This window comes from Spinacia oleracea, chromosome 4 (assembly GCF_020520425.1).
Source record: "Spinacia oleracea cultivar Varoflay chromosome 4, BTI_SOV_V1, whole genome shotgun sequence".
In the NCBI taxonomy this organism is placed as follows: domain Eukaryota; kingdom Viridiplantae; phylum Streptophyta; class Magnoliopsida; order Caryophyllales; family Amaranthaceae; genus Spinacia; species Spinacia oleracea.
In genome coordinates, this window is record NC_079490.1 from 155,223,167 (window position 1) to 155,240,255 (window position 17,089).

Genomic DNA, 17,089 nt, shown 5'->3' on the forward strand with positions numbered 1-17,089 from the left:
CATTGTGCTTTAGTATTATGGTGATCGGTGCTCAAGAATGAAGATAGTAACTAATAATTAAATTAATGAGACGTTAAGAAGATGTTACCTTGAAACATTGGCTTCACTATTCAAAACCAAACCAATACGTACATAAAATCAACTTTTTCTAAGTAATAATTGATTGATTTTTGACCAAATAAAGCAACTATATATCTATCTTGTTCTTCATGTACAATCACCCATAAATTATTACTTTTGCTTTAATTTCCATAAGACATATAATTAGTGGTTTATCTTGGTGGAAAAATCCCACTAAAATATATCCCTACCACGTACCACCACTGCACCCTTATAAATCCCCCCATGCATGCACCCTTATATTGCAACATAGATTTTACATGAATGTAACTTAATTAATCTATGTTTTTATTATTTAATTATTATGGAAACTAAACAAACAAGTTACACTCCGACCAAGTTGGAAATAGTAAGACCATCAGTTAATGATGAAGAAAGTCAAATTAAGCAATTAGGTGATGATTTAGACTACTCAAAACGTTCACAGTGGCTAAGGGCCGCAGTCTTAGGAGCCAACGATGGGCTTGTTTCAACAGCAGCACTCATGATGGGAATTGGTGCGGTAAAACAAGACGTCAAGGCTATGATCCTTACTGGATTTGCTGGCCTAGTTGCTGGGGCTTGTAGCATGGCTATAGGTGAGTTTGTGTCTGTGTATTCTCAGCTCGATATTGAAGTTGCTCAGATAAAAAGAGAGAAAATGAGGGGAGGAGAAAGGGAGGAAGTAGAGGAGAAGGAGAACTTGCCGAACCCGTTACAAGCAGCTTTTGCCTCAGCCCTTGCCTTTTCTTTAGGGGCTTTGGTACCGCTATCAGCTGCATCATTTATTAAGGATTATAAGGTGAGGCTTGGGGTGGTTGTCGCGGCGGTGACTATGGCTCTAGGAATGTTTGGGTGGTTAGGGGCATTTCTAGGAAAAGCACCCGTTGTAAAGGCTTCTTTAAGGGTTTTGTTGGGTGGTTGGCTTGCTATGGCCATTACCTTTGGCCTAACCAAGTTGATTGGCTCATATGGTTTCTAAATTTTATTACAAATAATGTAAGTAATAAGTATGTTTCTAGTAGTTTGCCGGGTAGGGTTATACGTCTTTATAACTAAACTAGTTACTGTCGTCCTCGGCATTTTGGGTCATAATTTATTGGAAAATTTGAAATGAGATTTTCATCCCTAATCTATGTTATAATAACAAGGGGGGATATATCCACCAAAATATCCTAAACTTTTTTTATATATATATGTTATTTTAAAATTACTACCTACCATTTGTACATATATATAGTTATACCATGTGTACATGTGTATTACCGACTTTAGTCTGCAACTCTAGACCAAGTGTATTATCAATAACATTTGGGTTTTGGATCCTCTAAAATTCTAAAATAACTTTGCTCCAATTTTGAACATTTGAAATATTAGGAATTCAGATGCCCCTATGACTTTGAATATTGTATATATTGAAGGAGTAGCCACTAGCCACCAAATAATTGATAGTTTGTATGGAAATACTATGACACGGGAATAAGACATTAAGACTTGAAACCGATAGAGATACGAGTTCTTAAGAAACACTTATTCAAGGGTGTACGTAAATTCAATGCATGAATCATTTTCGGACAATAATCCGAACATGCATCTAATTAGGAAGGTTGAGCATGCTTGAATTTAGAACATTGTATCTAGAATTCGATGATCACTTTGAATTAGTTAGAGGTTGTTGGAGGTACAATGTTCAAATCTTAGCTTCCTTAATTTTATACTTGGTTTTTTTTTCATTGTTATAAAATTATATGCTACGTTTCGGCCCCCCTAGCCGTCCATAAGGACAGTACCCTTATGCACCTTGATCATCCTACAAGATATAGTGTTATTGTTCAATTGTTTGTTTGCTTGTAGCATCAACATGTTCAAATGGCCGGGATATTCTAAGCAAGATTAATTAAGATATATCTTATCGCAAGTAGGCATTGGGATCATTGTAAACCACCTAATACAAATAATATTACATGTATTTGAGAGATTAATTTAAGTAGATGAGGTAGCAAACGATATTGTACAGACTAATAATTCAAATAATGCTTAGTTGTTTACATTGTTCGCTTATTGTCAATGAGTCACAGTTATGATCGAGTTGTTTAGAATTGATATAAAAAATATCCGCATTCGGCAATATGATCGATGGAGTTGTTTAGAATTGATATCACCACCGGACTTAGTTAGTCCGATAAAAACCATGTGCGCACGATGCCCCCATATTAATGTTTATGAATTCCTAAACTTTTTGCTTTCTCATAAAAGGTAGGGTAAATTTTTCCCTTAAGGCAGTAACAATTGAATCCTAATTGAATCTCTCAGCAGCGCTAAGCCTAACTCTATTCTCTCTCCACCATAAATCGGCTGCATCTTTCAAATACATGACAACTTGATCCACTCTCATATTCTCAGGACAGTTCAAAACCCCAAATAATTTCTCAAACTCTCCAACCCGGTTTTCTAAAAAGATAGGGTCAACTTTTCCGCCAAGAGGCGAATAACAGCAGCTGGGTCATTATTGTTGGCCATTCTATAACACGACCTGAAATTAATATACTCTATCTTAGGTTCTAAACACCACTTACACGTCATTCTATATCAAGCAATATTTGATTTGACCATAGAGATCGCCTCAATAAACAATATTCACATAAAATCATTTACGAAGGTGCAACAATCATTTACGAAAGTGCAATAATTATTGCAAAATAATCCTCCTCGATCATTCGTGAACGACATTCACATAAAGGACATCCAATCGAGGGAAAACAAATCAAATTCAATCATCACAAATAATAATAATAATAATAATAATAATAATAATAATAATAAAAGAAATTATTCCTCTTCGCGTGCCCAAACTAAATCATTGACCACTTGGATATTTAACTTTAATTCCTCAAAAGAAACTTTTATTCCTCAAAAGAATATTAATAACAATTTCTAAACCATAATAACGTATTTGTCCAAAAATAAAATAAAAGCACTATGCAATAAATTTAAACTACCGTTGGGCGACTTGTCCCACCTTATTCCCAACATAAATAAATAATGAAACAATCTTAGAGGGAAACATTATCAATCTTGTTCTTTGATTCCTTATAGCTTTCTGGAATAAATGACTCGTATTTAAACTCATCCTCATCCTCGGTATTAAAATATTAAGCTAGTTTTCTCTGCCTTGTGGATCTTCGTAGACTTTGAGACTGATGTCATCTTCCTCTGGTTCAGTCTCACTACATTATAAATATCAACTCTAGTATGCACTCTAGCACGGTCAAACTCACAAAGGAGTTCTCCATCCCTATCAGGGTCTCCTGTTCTTAATATATGACGCATAGTGCATTCAAAACTGGTGTAACTATTAACGTCAGACTCATAATCCATTTCATTCTCCTTATCACTTAGTACTATTGGGTTGCTCTTGAATCCTAGCAAGATATTCACATCTAAACACCACTTTCTTCACAAAAATATCAGTGGTCTCTATATCGATCTTTCTCGAGAGATCCTATATTGGTGTACTTGAAAAGAAATATTTTATTCAATTCCAGGTCTCACTAATGACTTCCCAACCAAATCATAATCAAAATTCAATAACACGATAAGTTTGGTGGAAGCAAACAATTTCTATTATGCACATATAATTGCAACATTTAAACAATAAACACATGCATGTACATAACAATTAATTTCTTATGCTAGCATTAACTAGCTACTAATGCACATGTAATTCTATCTTATATGCCCTTCTTATACTACCCATCTCTCGTAAACTAAAACATTGAAGTAAGTTAAATAATACAATAAAACGAGAAAAATGATAGAAAAATAAGAAAATCAAATAATAAATAAACAAAAATATAAAATTAATAAAATAAAATAAATTAAGAAAATTCGTAGCGAGTAAAGTCGTAAATGAAGTTATTAATTCGAAAAAAAGAATTTATATTTCCTAAAACAAAGACTTATAACCTCTTAAAGCAACTAAAAATTTCGAACTTCTTTAAAAGAATTGTACCAATTTTTTTGAATAATAAATAATAAGAAAACTAAAAATTTCAAAACTATCACTTTAATTCGAATAAATAAGTTAATGTTATATACTTTCAAACAAGATAAAAGGAATTCGGCCCCCCAAAAAAAGTACCAATTTTTTTAACACTATAATACGTAGGAGCTCGATTTAAGAAATTTATTTTAAATACTAGGTAGTTAGGCGCCTAAAAATTTATTAAAGTAAAACCTTAGCTTCTAGATACCACTTTGTAACACCCAGACAATTCCCTTTTTCTAAAATAACCCTTTTTAAAAATATAACTATAGAGAATTATCAAAGTATTATCGCCCGTGTGAAAACGTAACGGCTTATTAAGAATTTTGCAGCGGAAAACAAAAAACTAACTTTTAGGTTTATAAATAATTAATTACATATTAAATCCAAAAACCAATTAACGAAAATAAGGAAATATAAATAGTACGACAAGTTTCAAGTCTAAATTAACAAAACAAGTCACTTAGCAAAACAAAAATAAATACAAGCTCTCAAATCCCGATCCCAATGATGCATCATTTTCAAACCTGTAGCTGGGCAACGCTTATTGATCCTTAGAGACTGCTCACCAAAATGGGTCATCACAGGATCAATAAGGCATAGCCATGATCAACACACACAAACAAAGCACGTAATCAGCAACGCTGAGTACTACATACTAAAACAATAGCAATCCTAACATGATACTATTAAACGAACAATCCTAACATGATACTAATGAACATAAATAAGGGCAGACCAAACATGTTAATTTGACGACCATACTTGACTAGACTAGGCTAGACTAGACTAGACTTTTATAATAACAATGTTATTTTAATTGAGATAGTCAATGGACCGAGTTTTCCAGCCAGAAACTTTTTCACTAAGGAAGACGAGGTACGGGCGCGACTCCGTAAACCCCAATGACCTGCGATATCGAGGGACTTTTAAATAAAATAGAACACGGTGATCAATCCGGTCCGAGAAAAGGCCATGGGCTACCACCATGAACCCCAACTCATGTTTTTCCGTCACTTCAGACGTGCACAGTCTAAAGCTATTGCTATTCAGTTTCACTTTACATGATTTACATATTAAAACTCTGTTAGACTCAACATTCACATAAGTCATACAATCAACAATTGTTCACAATTATTTTTATCTTGGAATTAAGTAAAGTGATCACAAAGGTATCAATCAAGACTAATTCCAATTAAATTCAACCTTTCCTTTAATACTGATCAACCCCTCTATATGGGTATAAGGTTTCAACTTACTAAACAAGGTCCACGACCCTCATAAAGCAGTGAAAAGCGAAAAGGGAACAACGATCAATCGATCTGAATCAATATATATATAATAATCTAGTGTTCCCAACCAACATGTCTGTATCAATCATCCATACTAACATGCTATAATTCTCATAATGAAATATATGTTCAACATGTCCATCCAACAGTATTAAACATGTAAATTCAACATAACCAAGTTCATCAACAATTTCAACATGTTTTCAACAAATAACACACATTCCAAGCACACAGGTATGTACGTACCTTGTGTAAACAAACTGATAGGCCACTTTAACACTTTCAAAAGTCGCCTAAAGAGAATTCTCCTCCTAAAACAACCAACAAATAATCCCAATCAATTTCTAATCATTGGCAACGATAATAAAGCATTCTAAATGCATCCTAAACATATTTAGAACATTCCTCAATATCAAAACTTAAACCTTTGATTTCCTAGCATCATAATTATTGAATTAGTGATTGAAATTCGTTGAAAACTTTTTGCAAACATCGTACTTTAAATTTTCAGCAATATAAATTCATTTAAAAACTTCACTAAGACCAATTAACGTTCTTAGAACGTTGAAACAATCAATTTCAAAATCCCTAATCATCCCACCATGATTTCCAACCATTAAAGACTTAAAATTCCCGCTTTAACTAATTCAAAATCTCGTTTCAATCAATTTGTGAAATCTGAAAATCGATAATTTAATTATGCAACACTACAATTTGAAATTCATAAATAAGTCATAAAAGTCATAAATTTAATTCAATCCAACATAGATTAAATTAATAACATATAATTAAAATTAGATTAGCTTTAGGTTTTCAAGAATTAACCAACAAGGGATGACGAAGGTGGCAGGCGGTGTGAGGTGCGGCCGGCGGCGGAAGAACTGCTCGGCGACAGCGAAGGAGTGGTTGCACGACTCGGTGGCGGTTGTGCAAAAATCGAAATAGGAGGAGGGTAAGAAATGAAATAACGTGAGAAAGAAGAAAAACGAATGAGAAAAAGAAAAGGAAAAACGACTGAGAGGAAAGAAGGACGAAGGTGTGGAGAGAGTTACCGATGGAGGACGACCGGTGGTCTTGGTCGCTGGCAGTCGAGCTCGGTGGCTGATGTGGTTGCTGTGAGGAAAACGAAATACTCGAGTGAAGAGAAGAGCACGAAAACAACGAAAGACAAAAGAAGAAGACGAAGGAAAGGAGGAGGAGTTACTGTGCAGCGGCGACGACGGAGGAGCGCCGGCGGTGGTGGCGGCGGCGAGGACATCAACATGAGGGAGAAGGGAAGCAACGTGAGAGAAGAAGGGAAACAACGTGAGAGGAGAAGGATTTTGTGTTTTGATTTTTCACGTGAAATTGAAAAGGGGAGAAAGGAGAGAGTTTTGGGTTTGCTATTTTGGGATTCACCCAATTGAGCTAGAATTAGGATTTAGTTTGTTTGAATCCAAAACGGTTAGAATTGTTTTCCAAATTCGATCGAACGTGTTTTCGTAATTCAATTCTTTTCAACATAAAAATTCTAAAATTATTTTTGATTTCATAAACCGTTAAAATACTTAAAATGTAATTAAATAAAATAAATCAACGTTAATTATATATTTATTACTAAAATTCGTAAATTCTATTTAAAATATAAATAACTATACGTTAAAATATATTAATAAAATTTATAAATTTACGGGGGATTACATGTCACTTGCCAAGTCATCGCGACACATGGAGATGGAGAGATGTCATGGAATTCCTTGTATATATAGATGTTACGTGTTACATTTGTATTGTACAGTTAGCTATTTATGTATTAACTAGCTTTTGGCCCATTCTACCCACGGGCTATATTTTAGGAAACTCAATTCAAAAAATGGTAATATGACATACCAAAACGATAAAGGTATAAATGTATGTTACTTCACTAAAAACTTTCACTAATAATTTTGATAGTATGTAGACAAACTAAAATTTTCAAGATTTATTGGGTAAAAGCATTACTTTTATGGAGTATTATGAGCTCTCACAAGACCACAAATACATTATTAGTTTAGGAAGTATATCTTTTTATCCAAGGGGTTTTTTAAAAAAATGAGAATAAGAGAAATATGCTAGTACGGAGTAACTAAGTTAAGCATATCACTACAAGAATTTGTATCTTTAACGACAACCTATTTACGACGGGTCAAAAATCCTGTCGCAAAAGCCTTTTGCGACGGGGCTAACAACCAAACAATGACGGGAATAACCGTCGCAAATGTCTTTTACGACGGGTTTACGACGGTTTTACGACGGGATTTCTATTAACGACGGCCCCCTTTTATGACGGGTTCGCGACAGGAAATCCCGTCGTTAATCAACGATTATTGGCCTTTCGCGACGGGATTTCCCGTCGTTAATAGTACAATTTCTTGTAGTGTATATATTCTTTGGATTAAACCAAAGAGATCCACAAATCTTCAATATGCTAAGAAATTCACCATCGTTGTTTGTTGCATTAAAAACTATGTTTCAGTTGCCAAGTATACATGAAGTTTCGCACCCTATCAATTGCATCACAATCATGAAAACTACCAAAAAGGAAAATGACTTAAGAATTAAGAGTTGATGATCAAGCTAACCAAACCTGATATGTCAAAATTCTGGAAAATACCAAAGACTGGACCATTTTTTTTAAAATTCGAAATTATGCTTATAGAGTTAGGGGTGTGGTAGTAGTAGATGTCATACAGAATTCAAAACAAAAATGCATCCATATTTGTCGAATTCTTGAGTAGTTTGTAAAAGAACTTGAAATATGATGAAGACTGAGGCAAGTCAGGCTACAGGATGCAAAGAAGATGCACCGTAGATTTAAATGGGCTAAAAAAATGAATATAGTGATAACATTAACTAATACCAACATCATTAAAAGAAATATTTTTCCAGAAAACAATGGGGTGGACATGAATTAGAAGTTCATAACATAAATTTAACTTCCATCCACCTATAATTCTTCATAATGAAGAAATTTCGCAAATTAAATAAGTCAAGGAGGAATATCGGTCTATAAAAAACTGTAAACATGTAGGTTTAATAAATAGTTAAATTCATTAACCCGAGAATTATAACTATCTGAAACGTTTCTCATTCTTGATTAACCATAACCGCCAATGTATTAATCTATGTCTCTAATTAAATTATTCTAAATGGTTAAACTAAAATTGAAAAGGGAAGGATGAAAGGTTGAGGTGACTTATTATGTATTAAATGAAGAATTGATTTAGAAGGGAGAAGTGGAAGTGGAAGTGGAAGTGGAAGAAGCAAGACATTGGCAGGAGTATATGTTTTCCATTCGCGTGAAATTAACAATGTTTGGTAAATAAATAACTTATTCACATAAATTTAGAGAATGACACATGACTTTTATAGTTTTTATTTTTTAAATATTAGGTACGTGTCTTCTAAATGGTGATAAATATGTGTACGTTACGTATCTTCTAAATAGTGATAAATATGTGTCCGCCACACGTCTTCAAAATAATGTTGCTTACGTGTCTTTAAAATGAAGTTGGTTTTCTTTTTTAAATACTAGGTATTGATTGATTAAGGCAATGAGCGTTTTTTTTTTTTTTTTACTTACGGTTTTTTCTTTTAATCTCAACTAGGAGATTATTTTCTTTTTTTTTTAATTTATTTTCAACTAGGGGCTTATTTTTATCAATACACGCATTTGATTTTTCACTATCTTTAAGAATGCTTTCAACGTTATGAAAATATAATATTTTGAACTTGAACAAAGAGAGAAGTCCAATAAGATTCCACATGTCTACGTGAATGTATTTTTTTTCTTCTTATACAATATATTTGTGTATAATCATTGTAAAAGTTTCTTTATGTTCAAATGGGACATGTATTCCAAAGCCAAAATTTGTTTTGTTTTTGTTAACACAAGTAGGCATTGTGATAATGGTAAACCACCTAATACATACGCATAATATTACATGTACTTGGAATCTGATTAATTTAAGTAGATGATCGAGGTAGAATACAGATTTATGTATTGTAAAGAGTAATATTACAAATAATGTTTAGTTGTTTACATTGTTCTCTTATTCACAATGAGTCAGAAACTCACAATTATGATCGAGTTGTTTAGAATTGATATAAAAAATATCCGCATTCGGCAATATGATCGATGTTGTTTAGAATTGATATCACCACCGGACTTAGTTAGTCCGATAACAACCATGTGCGCACGATGCCCCGACCCGTGATACGCTCAACATTATTAGATCTTTCTGTAATTTTATACTCATCCAGCTCAATGTCTCACAATATTCCCTCAATAATTATACAAATTATGCCTAGATCGAATTGTATCTATAAATAGCTCAATTCTGATGTTAATTAGTTTCATCATCCAAACAAACAAACTATTTACTTGTTATTTTGAGTTTGCATTTAAGAAGTAAATCAAAGTTTGTAGAAATGGCCGCCTCAAAAAGCACAGCCTCCATCGCCCTCTTTCTTGCATTGAACCTTGTATTGTTGAACATAGCTTTGGCTAATAATTCATATGTAGCCCGACCTCTAAAGTCATGCCCCTTAGATACACTTAAGTTGAATGTGTGTGCAGATGTGCTCGATATAGTTCACCTTCGAATTGGGTCTCCTAAAAAGGCAGAATGTTGTAGTCTTGTTGGTAACCTCATTAACCTCAACGCTGCTGCTTGCCTTTGCACAGCTGTTCATGCTAATATATTAGGTCTTGTTCACCTCAACCTCAAACTTGATCTTACAGCTCTCGTCAACTATTGTGATTGCAAGCTCCCTACTGATTTCATCTGCCATGTCTAATTTGCTTGATTCTGATTTTTAAATTTGTAATTTCTTCAGTGTATGGCATGTGTGTTTTGCATCATATCCTTCAAGTGTTTTTCCGTTTAACCGTACCCTTCGATCTACTGTCATCCACTTTATATATTGGTGAAATCAAGGGTGCGTACATTTTGCTAAATTATGCTTTTTTATATGTGATCTTGTTCGAGTTCATAATAATACGGCTTCTTTTATATCGTCTTACTTTACTACGTAGTACGTAGTATATTATTCATAGCATTCTTATGTGAATTACACTATTTGAATAGTACGTTCAACAAACAGAAACGTGCATTGCGACTAAATCTTAACGTATGGACGGAGTACATTATAATATATTTTAACCATTCATTATATATATTACTTGCTATTAGTCGAGTTGGAACACTTTAAGACGAGGGGTGAATTGTACTAGAAATTTATAGTCAAAATAATTGCAGAATCTAAATGCAAAAGCTCTAGAAACACAATGTACAAGAGAGATTTTCACGAGTAAACTCTAAATGGCTTAACTGGAAAGAAATCTTCGACCCACTAGAGATTAGTACTAAAATTATTAATTATTGTTCTTATATGCACGCAATGCGTGCGATATTAAATTGAAACGTCACATTAATCTAATAAACTCAAATAATAAATAAGAAAATTTGTTCATAAAGTTCCTCTACACAAACATTTCACTATTGTAAATAGAGTGATTGTATTTTTTTATACACATATAAAGCGATGCCACTAATTATATAATGAATATAGTAGGGAAAGCATTATATCTATTTTTAATAATCTCAATATTCCAAGCTAAATATAATCACGACAATCCACATTCGCCTTAACTCATATCCGGCTATCAAGCCGCGTGGTTGATTTCATTTCCCTGTCTTCGGGGCCTTAATTTCTTACTCTTATCATCTAATGGGATAAATAATACGGAGTATTATAAATATATTAAATAAAGAGTGCTTGAGAAACCTAAATCTGTTTAATTAATTGTTGGATAAAATTGAAGATATTATGTGTATAATTTAAGAACCCAGCTCATATTCAATAGGCTTGTAATCACTTTTGCGTATCTTTGCTGTTGAAATGGTGTTTCCGGTAGGGTTGACTAATTGTCATTAACAACGTACTTTCATTTTTATTCCTTTAAAGCATCTTTTCTAGGTAATCAGCCAACTCATATTCAATAATCATTTAGTCACTTTTTTCCCAATGCAAATAAAATGTTTTCGGAGTAGTATTAACTATTAAGATGCTTCGTGCTCATTGTCGTCGATGCCCACCAGAAGTCAGGAGGAACAACACTACCTTTTATGACTTTCGAGTCTCTCTAGACCAACATTTTCTCATATCATACCGCCTGTTACTTGTATTGTTTATCTGTCATACATACCATGTTCAATAGCATGTCAGCTGAGTAGGTGTTGTGTTGTGTAGTTTGTGGTGCAAGTATTTGACGCTGCGTCGCATGTCGTTCCTTCGGTTTCGTCCCCGGCTCGGATAGATACTTCTTTATCCAAGAATCGGGTACTTTACTTTTTGTTTTACTCTTTCTTCTTTGTTCTCCTTTGGGTGCTGATGCTTGCTTTCCTTCTCTAGGAACAGAAGAAGAGGAAGGGTAGCGCCTTGCCGAAGTCTTCTGTGCATCCGAAGAAAACAAAGACTTCCCAAGCTTCGGAAGAGGTATTATTTTCGTCATTTGTAGCATTTTCTTGGGTTTTTTTGTTTGTCTGAAGTTAACCTTCGTTGATTTACTTTTTGTAGAAAACGGCTTCGGAGGATATGCCTCCCCCGAAGAGTCTTCTGGATCTCATGCCTCTGCCTGGGCAACCTGACCAAGGCAAGGGGACGAAGAGACGTCGTGAGACGTTGGGCTCTACTTCCACCTCGGCTTTGGATAGGCTGATCCACGCTGATCCCTGTTCGGAGGTTCCTCTGAAGAGAATCCCTGAGGAAGTGAGGGAGGCGATGGCTCGGTACGCCCAGCCTTCGATCATGGGAGAGGATCCTTCGGCTCACGCAGGCTCTGTGGTAGGTCCCGAAGCTGCGAGGGAGAATATTCTTCGGGCCAACCTTCAGTGGCGAGTTCCCGGGGCCGAGGAGAGACAACCAACCATGATGGCTCAGTACTATCCGAATGAGGTATGTGTCATCATTTGGTCTATATTATTCCATTTCATTTTGTCCGTATCTTGACTTGCTGTCTTTTCAGGCCGTTTTTTGGTCTTCGTTCGCTGCGGAGTGCAGCTCGGTTGAGGAGCGACAACTGAAGAAGTATCAGGAGGCTTATGCTCGTGATATTTTGAAGGAAATATGTCCTTCACCCAAGGTGCATTAAGTCTAATACCAAGGTTCAGATTAATTGCGAACAATTAATTCAGTGAGATCAAGTGATCGGAACAGCTAGCTGGAGCAATGCTTCCGATCAGTGAGTTCTAATGGATATTGAACTCACAACTTACTCTTGACTGAACCTACAAGGTCACACCAATGACACGTAACAGATCACCGGATTAAATGAATCGGAAATTCATTTAATAGCTTTTCGGGAATTAGTTGGAAACGTATTATACGATACGACCTTTGTCGAAATCGTATATCGTATCGTGAATATTCGTAAGCTGGGTGACACGAATAAATCGTATCGTACGACGGTGATTCGCCGTATACCAAACGATAAATAATATATCGGAAATATATTAAATCGCGAATATGAAGGGCATCGGAGTTGCCGGCCCGTCGAGCCAAGCACGTAAGTGTGCAAGGCCCAACGAGCCAGCAAGCTCGCGAGCAAAGGCGAGCAAAGCTAGCCAATTGGGCGCGAGCATGCAACAGCGCACAGCAGCGACGAGCGAGCAAGGCCCACGACCCAGCTGCTCGGCGCGCGCGCTGTGGGCTTCGGCCTGCAGTGTGTCGCTGGGCGCGGGCGTGCAGTCCGTGTGACTTGGCGTGCAAGGCTTGCTAGCCGGCCTTGCCTCTTGGCTTGGTCGGTTAGTAAGGTTATGTAAATAACCTTACAACCTAATTTCCAACTTAACCCAATTCATATTACTCAAACCCTAGAGACACAGAGAACCCTAATTCTCTCTTTGCCTCCAAAGTGAGTTCTTCCCAAAAGCAAAGTATCTTGATCAATTGTCTAAGCTACGATAATCAAGACGGATCTGATCGTGTCGGTGAACCAAGTAGAAGAACGACAAGTGGAGTTCTTTGTTCGTGTTCGTTGACAGATTATTGTGGATAACACGCTTCGAATATAAGTTTGCTTAATCTGTGCTTTATACATGTTTCCTGGCTTTGGGGATTGTTCCGCACATGTTATTATGTTTAACCGTATTCCCCTACAGTGGTATCACAGCCTTATGTATTCAAAGCATGAATTAGCATGATTATTATTGTTTTTGCATTTGTCGAAAATTTGGATTTTTTATTGATTTTTCGGAATTTTTACGAATTATTGGATGAATTGCGTAATAATCAGGTCCGAAATCAAAAATCTTCGCGTTTTCGATTTTTAAAACCTAATCTGATGGAAAACGATTTTCTAAGATCAACTCATGAGAATAGAATTGCGAAAACAGGCCTCGAAGGATCGTTTTTTGGGCGTTTTTGTTAATTTTTCATTAAAAATTAAAACTGTCGGACAGTAATTCAACTAAATGGTCAACCTAAACTACTCTGAATTGCTTGAAATTTTGACACAATGTTGTTGGGTACATGCTTGATCAATGATAAAAATATCAGAATTTTCCGATAAGTATAAACCCTAATTTTGCCTTTCCCCAATTCGTAAAATTTGAAAACCTAATTGAATTTTAATTAATTTTGGTTTAATAATTCGGTTAATTGGGAAAGGGGATATAATTTCATGGGTCAGTGGCTAATTTTAAAAATTATTGGATTAAAATTTTGAATGGTTTCGTTAATTTTAATCGCACTTAAACCAAATTATTAAAAATCTGAAATTTAATTGTTAGGAACGATTTAATACTTCGGATTTTATTAATTAAAAGTTCAAACTTTAATGTTGATTCGTTCGTTCATAAAGAATATTATTAGCCCTTGATTTATTAATTTTACGAAATTGGATTGTCGTTAAAGTTTATTAAATCGTTAAAAATCGTTGTTTTTCGAAAATAAAAATCGTAACTTTTTTGAAAAATAAAATTAATGCAAGTTCGTGAATTAAATTTAATTTTAATTAATTTGGTCCGTATTACGAACCAAAGGCACGAACATGAGCATGGTGGACGTATGGCTCGTCGAGCCATACGAGGCCATTGTGCTTGGACCGAGCCGCATGCGACACGGGCAGCAACAGCTACGCTGCGTGCCTCGTGCGCGCTGGGCGAGGAAGGGCAGGCGGGTGAGCCTGCGGGGCTGCGACGAAGCAAGGCGCAAGCCTTGCGACGTGCAGCACACACACACGATGCACAACACGCACGCAGGGGCAGCATGGCTGCGGGGACGCAGTGCGCGCGCGCGATGGGGCTGGGGTGTGCGAGCCTTGCTCGTGCGCTCTTGCCTCACGCAAGGCAAGGGATGGGCGCAAGCCTAGCCCGACTAAGTAATTGGACATTTTTTGTTAAAAATCGTTTAATTCGTTGGGCTTCGTATGTTTGCATTAATTTGGGCTAACGGGATATTTAATTTAATATTTTATTTGCTTGGGTCGGGCCGCGAGTTTTAATTTAATATTTCATAATTAATTATCCGGAATAATTATTGGTTTGAGTGGGAGCCACTAAATGAAATTAAAATGAAATAATTATTTTAATTATTTTCGTAGGTCGCATTATTTTAATTAAATTCAATTTTAATTAGAATAAAGTCTAAGGATTAATAATTTGGAAATTGATTAATCTTTTAGGACGCGTTTATTTGAACGTGAATTTTAATTAATTCACGTAAATACTTGCATATTAATATGGGCCATTCGTTTTAGCATACGAATGGGTGAATGCATAGAATATATATTTTATGTAATGCAGGTACTCCAAGTGACTAGTATGGCCAATTTAGGATAGTTAAATACGGTCTGCGTATCGTTCTATCTTTGAATGTAAAGTTTTAAATATGGTATGCGTACCATGGAAATTTTGATGTAATTTTATTATTTTCAAGTATTTCTAAGTTTAGAACTTTAAGTTAGCATTTGAACGAAGATTCAAGACGATGCCAAGCTAACAAGGAGGTGATGAAGATTGGATGCTTCAAGACAAGATGTTTTGGGCCATACTAGATCACCATTTATTTATGCACTTCTATATATATATTATGCGTGAATGTATGAATGTATGTATGCTTTGCATGAACAGGTTGTTTCCTATGAATCGATTAGTTTTAAGTTCACTTAATAATCGAACCAACATAGAAACAACTAGGTCCAAGTAATATTGAGTTTAAAAATTGTCTTCCAAATCAACACTTACAAAAATCTAGGGATCTAAGATAGTAGGTTTACGCTAAAGCGAGGTGCTATTTTAGTTGACTTAGGTGGTAAGGCGTCCTAAAGGAGCACGTTGATTGTGGTTACAACTCAAACAACAATGGCATTAAGTTGTGGCAATGGGATAAATTATGGCATTAATTTATTAACCAAGAGTAATTTGGAGATTACTAGCAATAGGTTTTGCTTACCTGAAATCTTAAACTACTTAAGACATGCTAAAGCTGCTTAAGGATTTAGGACTTTTGGGGTCTTGGAATCGTTTCATTCATTTTGGACCATGTTTTTGCTTTTTGCATGAATGAAATGTTTTAATAGCTTTAATGATTGCATGTTTTGCTTTTATTTCAAAGTTATTGAATTGTATGAATGGTTATTTATTGCAAATTCTTTTCGATGGTAGTAATCAATATGGCCGCGATCAAAACAAAACTCAAAGTAACTGAAATTCTGGATGTAAAATTGAACCTATCAAATTTTCTTGATTGGGAGAGGAAGCTTCGGCAAGTCCTCAGGTGGAACAACATTGAATATGTAGTTGACCATCCCATCCCCAGCTATTACTCAAAGGATATGACTCCAGAAAAGCACTATATGTGGGCAAGCCACGTGTCGCTAGTGATGGATCTTATTCTTGGCTCTATCCCCAATGATTGGAGTGAAAGGTTCGTTGCATACGAGCTATGGGCACTCCTAAGGCATCTTAGGGATATATGTCGTGGTAGATTCCAACATGGTGGTCAACATGTCGACCAAAATGTTTTTGAATTGGTAAATTCATTTGAGGATCTAAAGCTTAACGCTTCACTGGGTTGTTGCTTTGACGTCGAAAGACAAAAAGCAAGGGAAAGGGTCATTGATCTTGAAATGACAGAACGGACGCCAAACAGAACTCATACAAAGAAAATGGTTGGGCTTCTCAACCGGCTTGAGTTACTTGGTGATCCATTCCCAGACTCTGCAGCTGCGGGAATACTTTTGAATTCTCTTCACCCTGGTTATAAGAAATTCAAACTACTCTATTTCTCCAAGAAAAGGGAGAATACTCTTAGTGAACTAATATACTTGCTTCATCAGTACGAATTGGACTTTGTAAGTGATAAGCAAGCATCGCTAAAAGTAAAGAGTAAGAAAATCAAGAAAAAGGTTCCGGGGAAGATCCAAAGCAAGGGTGCATCTCCATCTACTTCAGGAAGGCAAGTGGCGCCATCCAAGAAGAAGATGAAGAAGGATCATTCTCCATCTACATCGCAATGCTTCAATTGTAATGAAATTGGTCATTACAAGCGAGATTGCCCCAAACTAAAGGAAGAGAAGAAGGACGGAAACGTTGCTTCTCCTTCAGGTATGTATGTTATACATTGTAAT

At 35.5% G+C, this 17,089-nt stretch overlaps 1 protein-coding gene across 1 annotated transcript; it reads left to right on the forward strand.

Annotated features, from left to right (window-relative positions):
- The first annotated feature begins 348 nt into the window (after positions 1-348).
- On the forward strand, positions 349-1,370 carry LOC110780836 (vacuolar iron transporter homolog 4-like). Its single transcript, XM_021985137.2, has one exon. It carries the CDS (start codon positions 425-427, stop codon positions 1,079-1,081), a length of 657 nt encoding a protein of 218 aa, XP_021840829.1. The 5' UTR covers positions 349-424; the 3' UTR covers positions 1,082-1,370.
- Positions 1,371-17,089: the final 15,719 nt, after the last annotated feature.

Excerpts from the sequence above, each read along its gene's own strand:
- LOC110780836 (XM_021985137.2), top strand. The coding sequence starts at position 425 with ATGGAAACTAAACAAACAAGTTACACTCCGACCAAGTTGGAAATAGTA.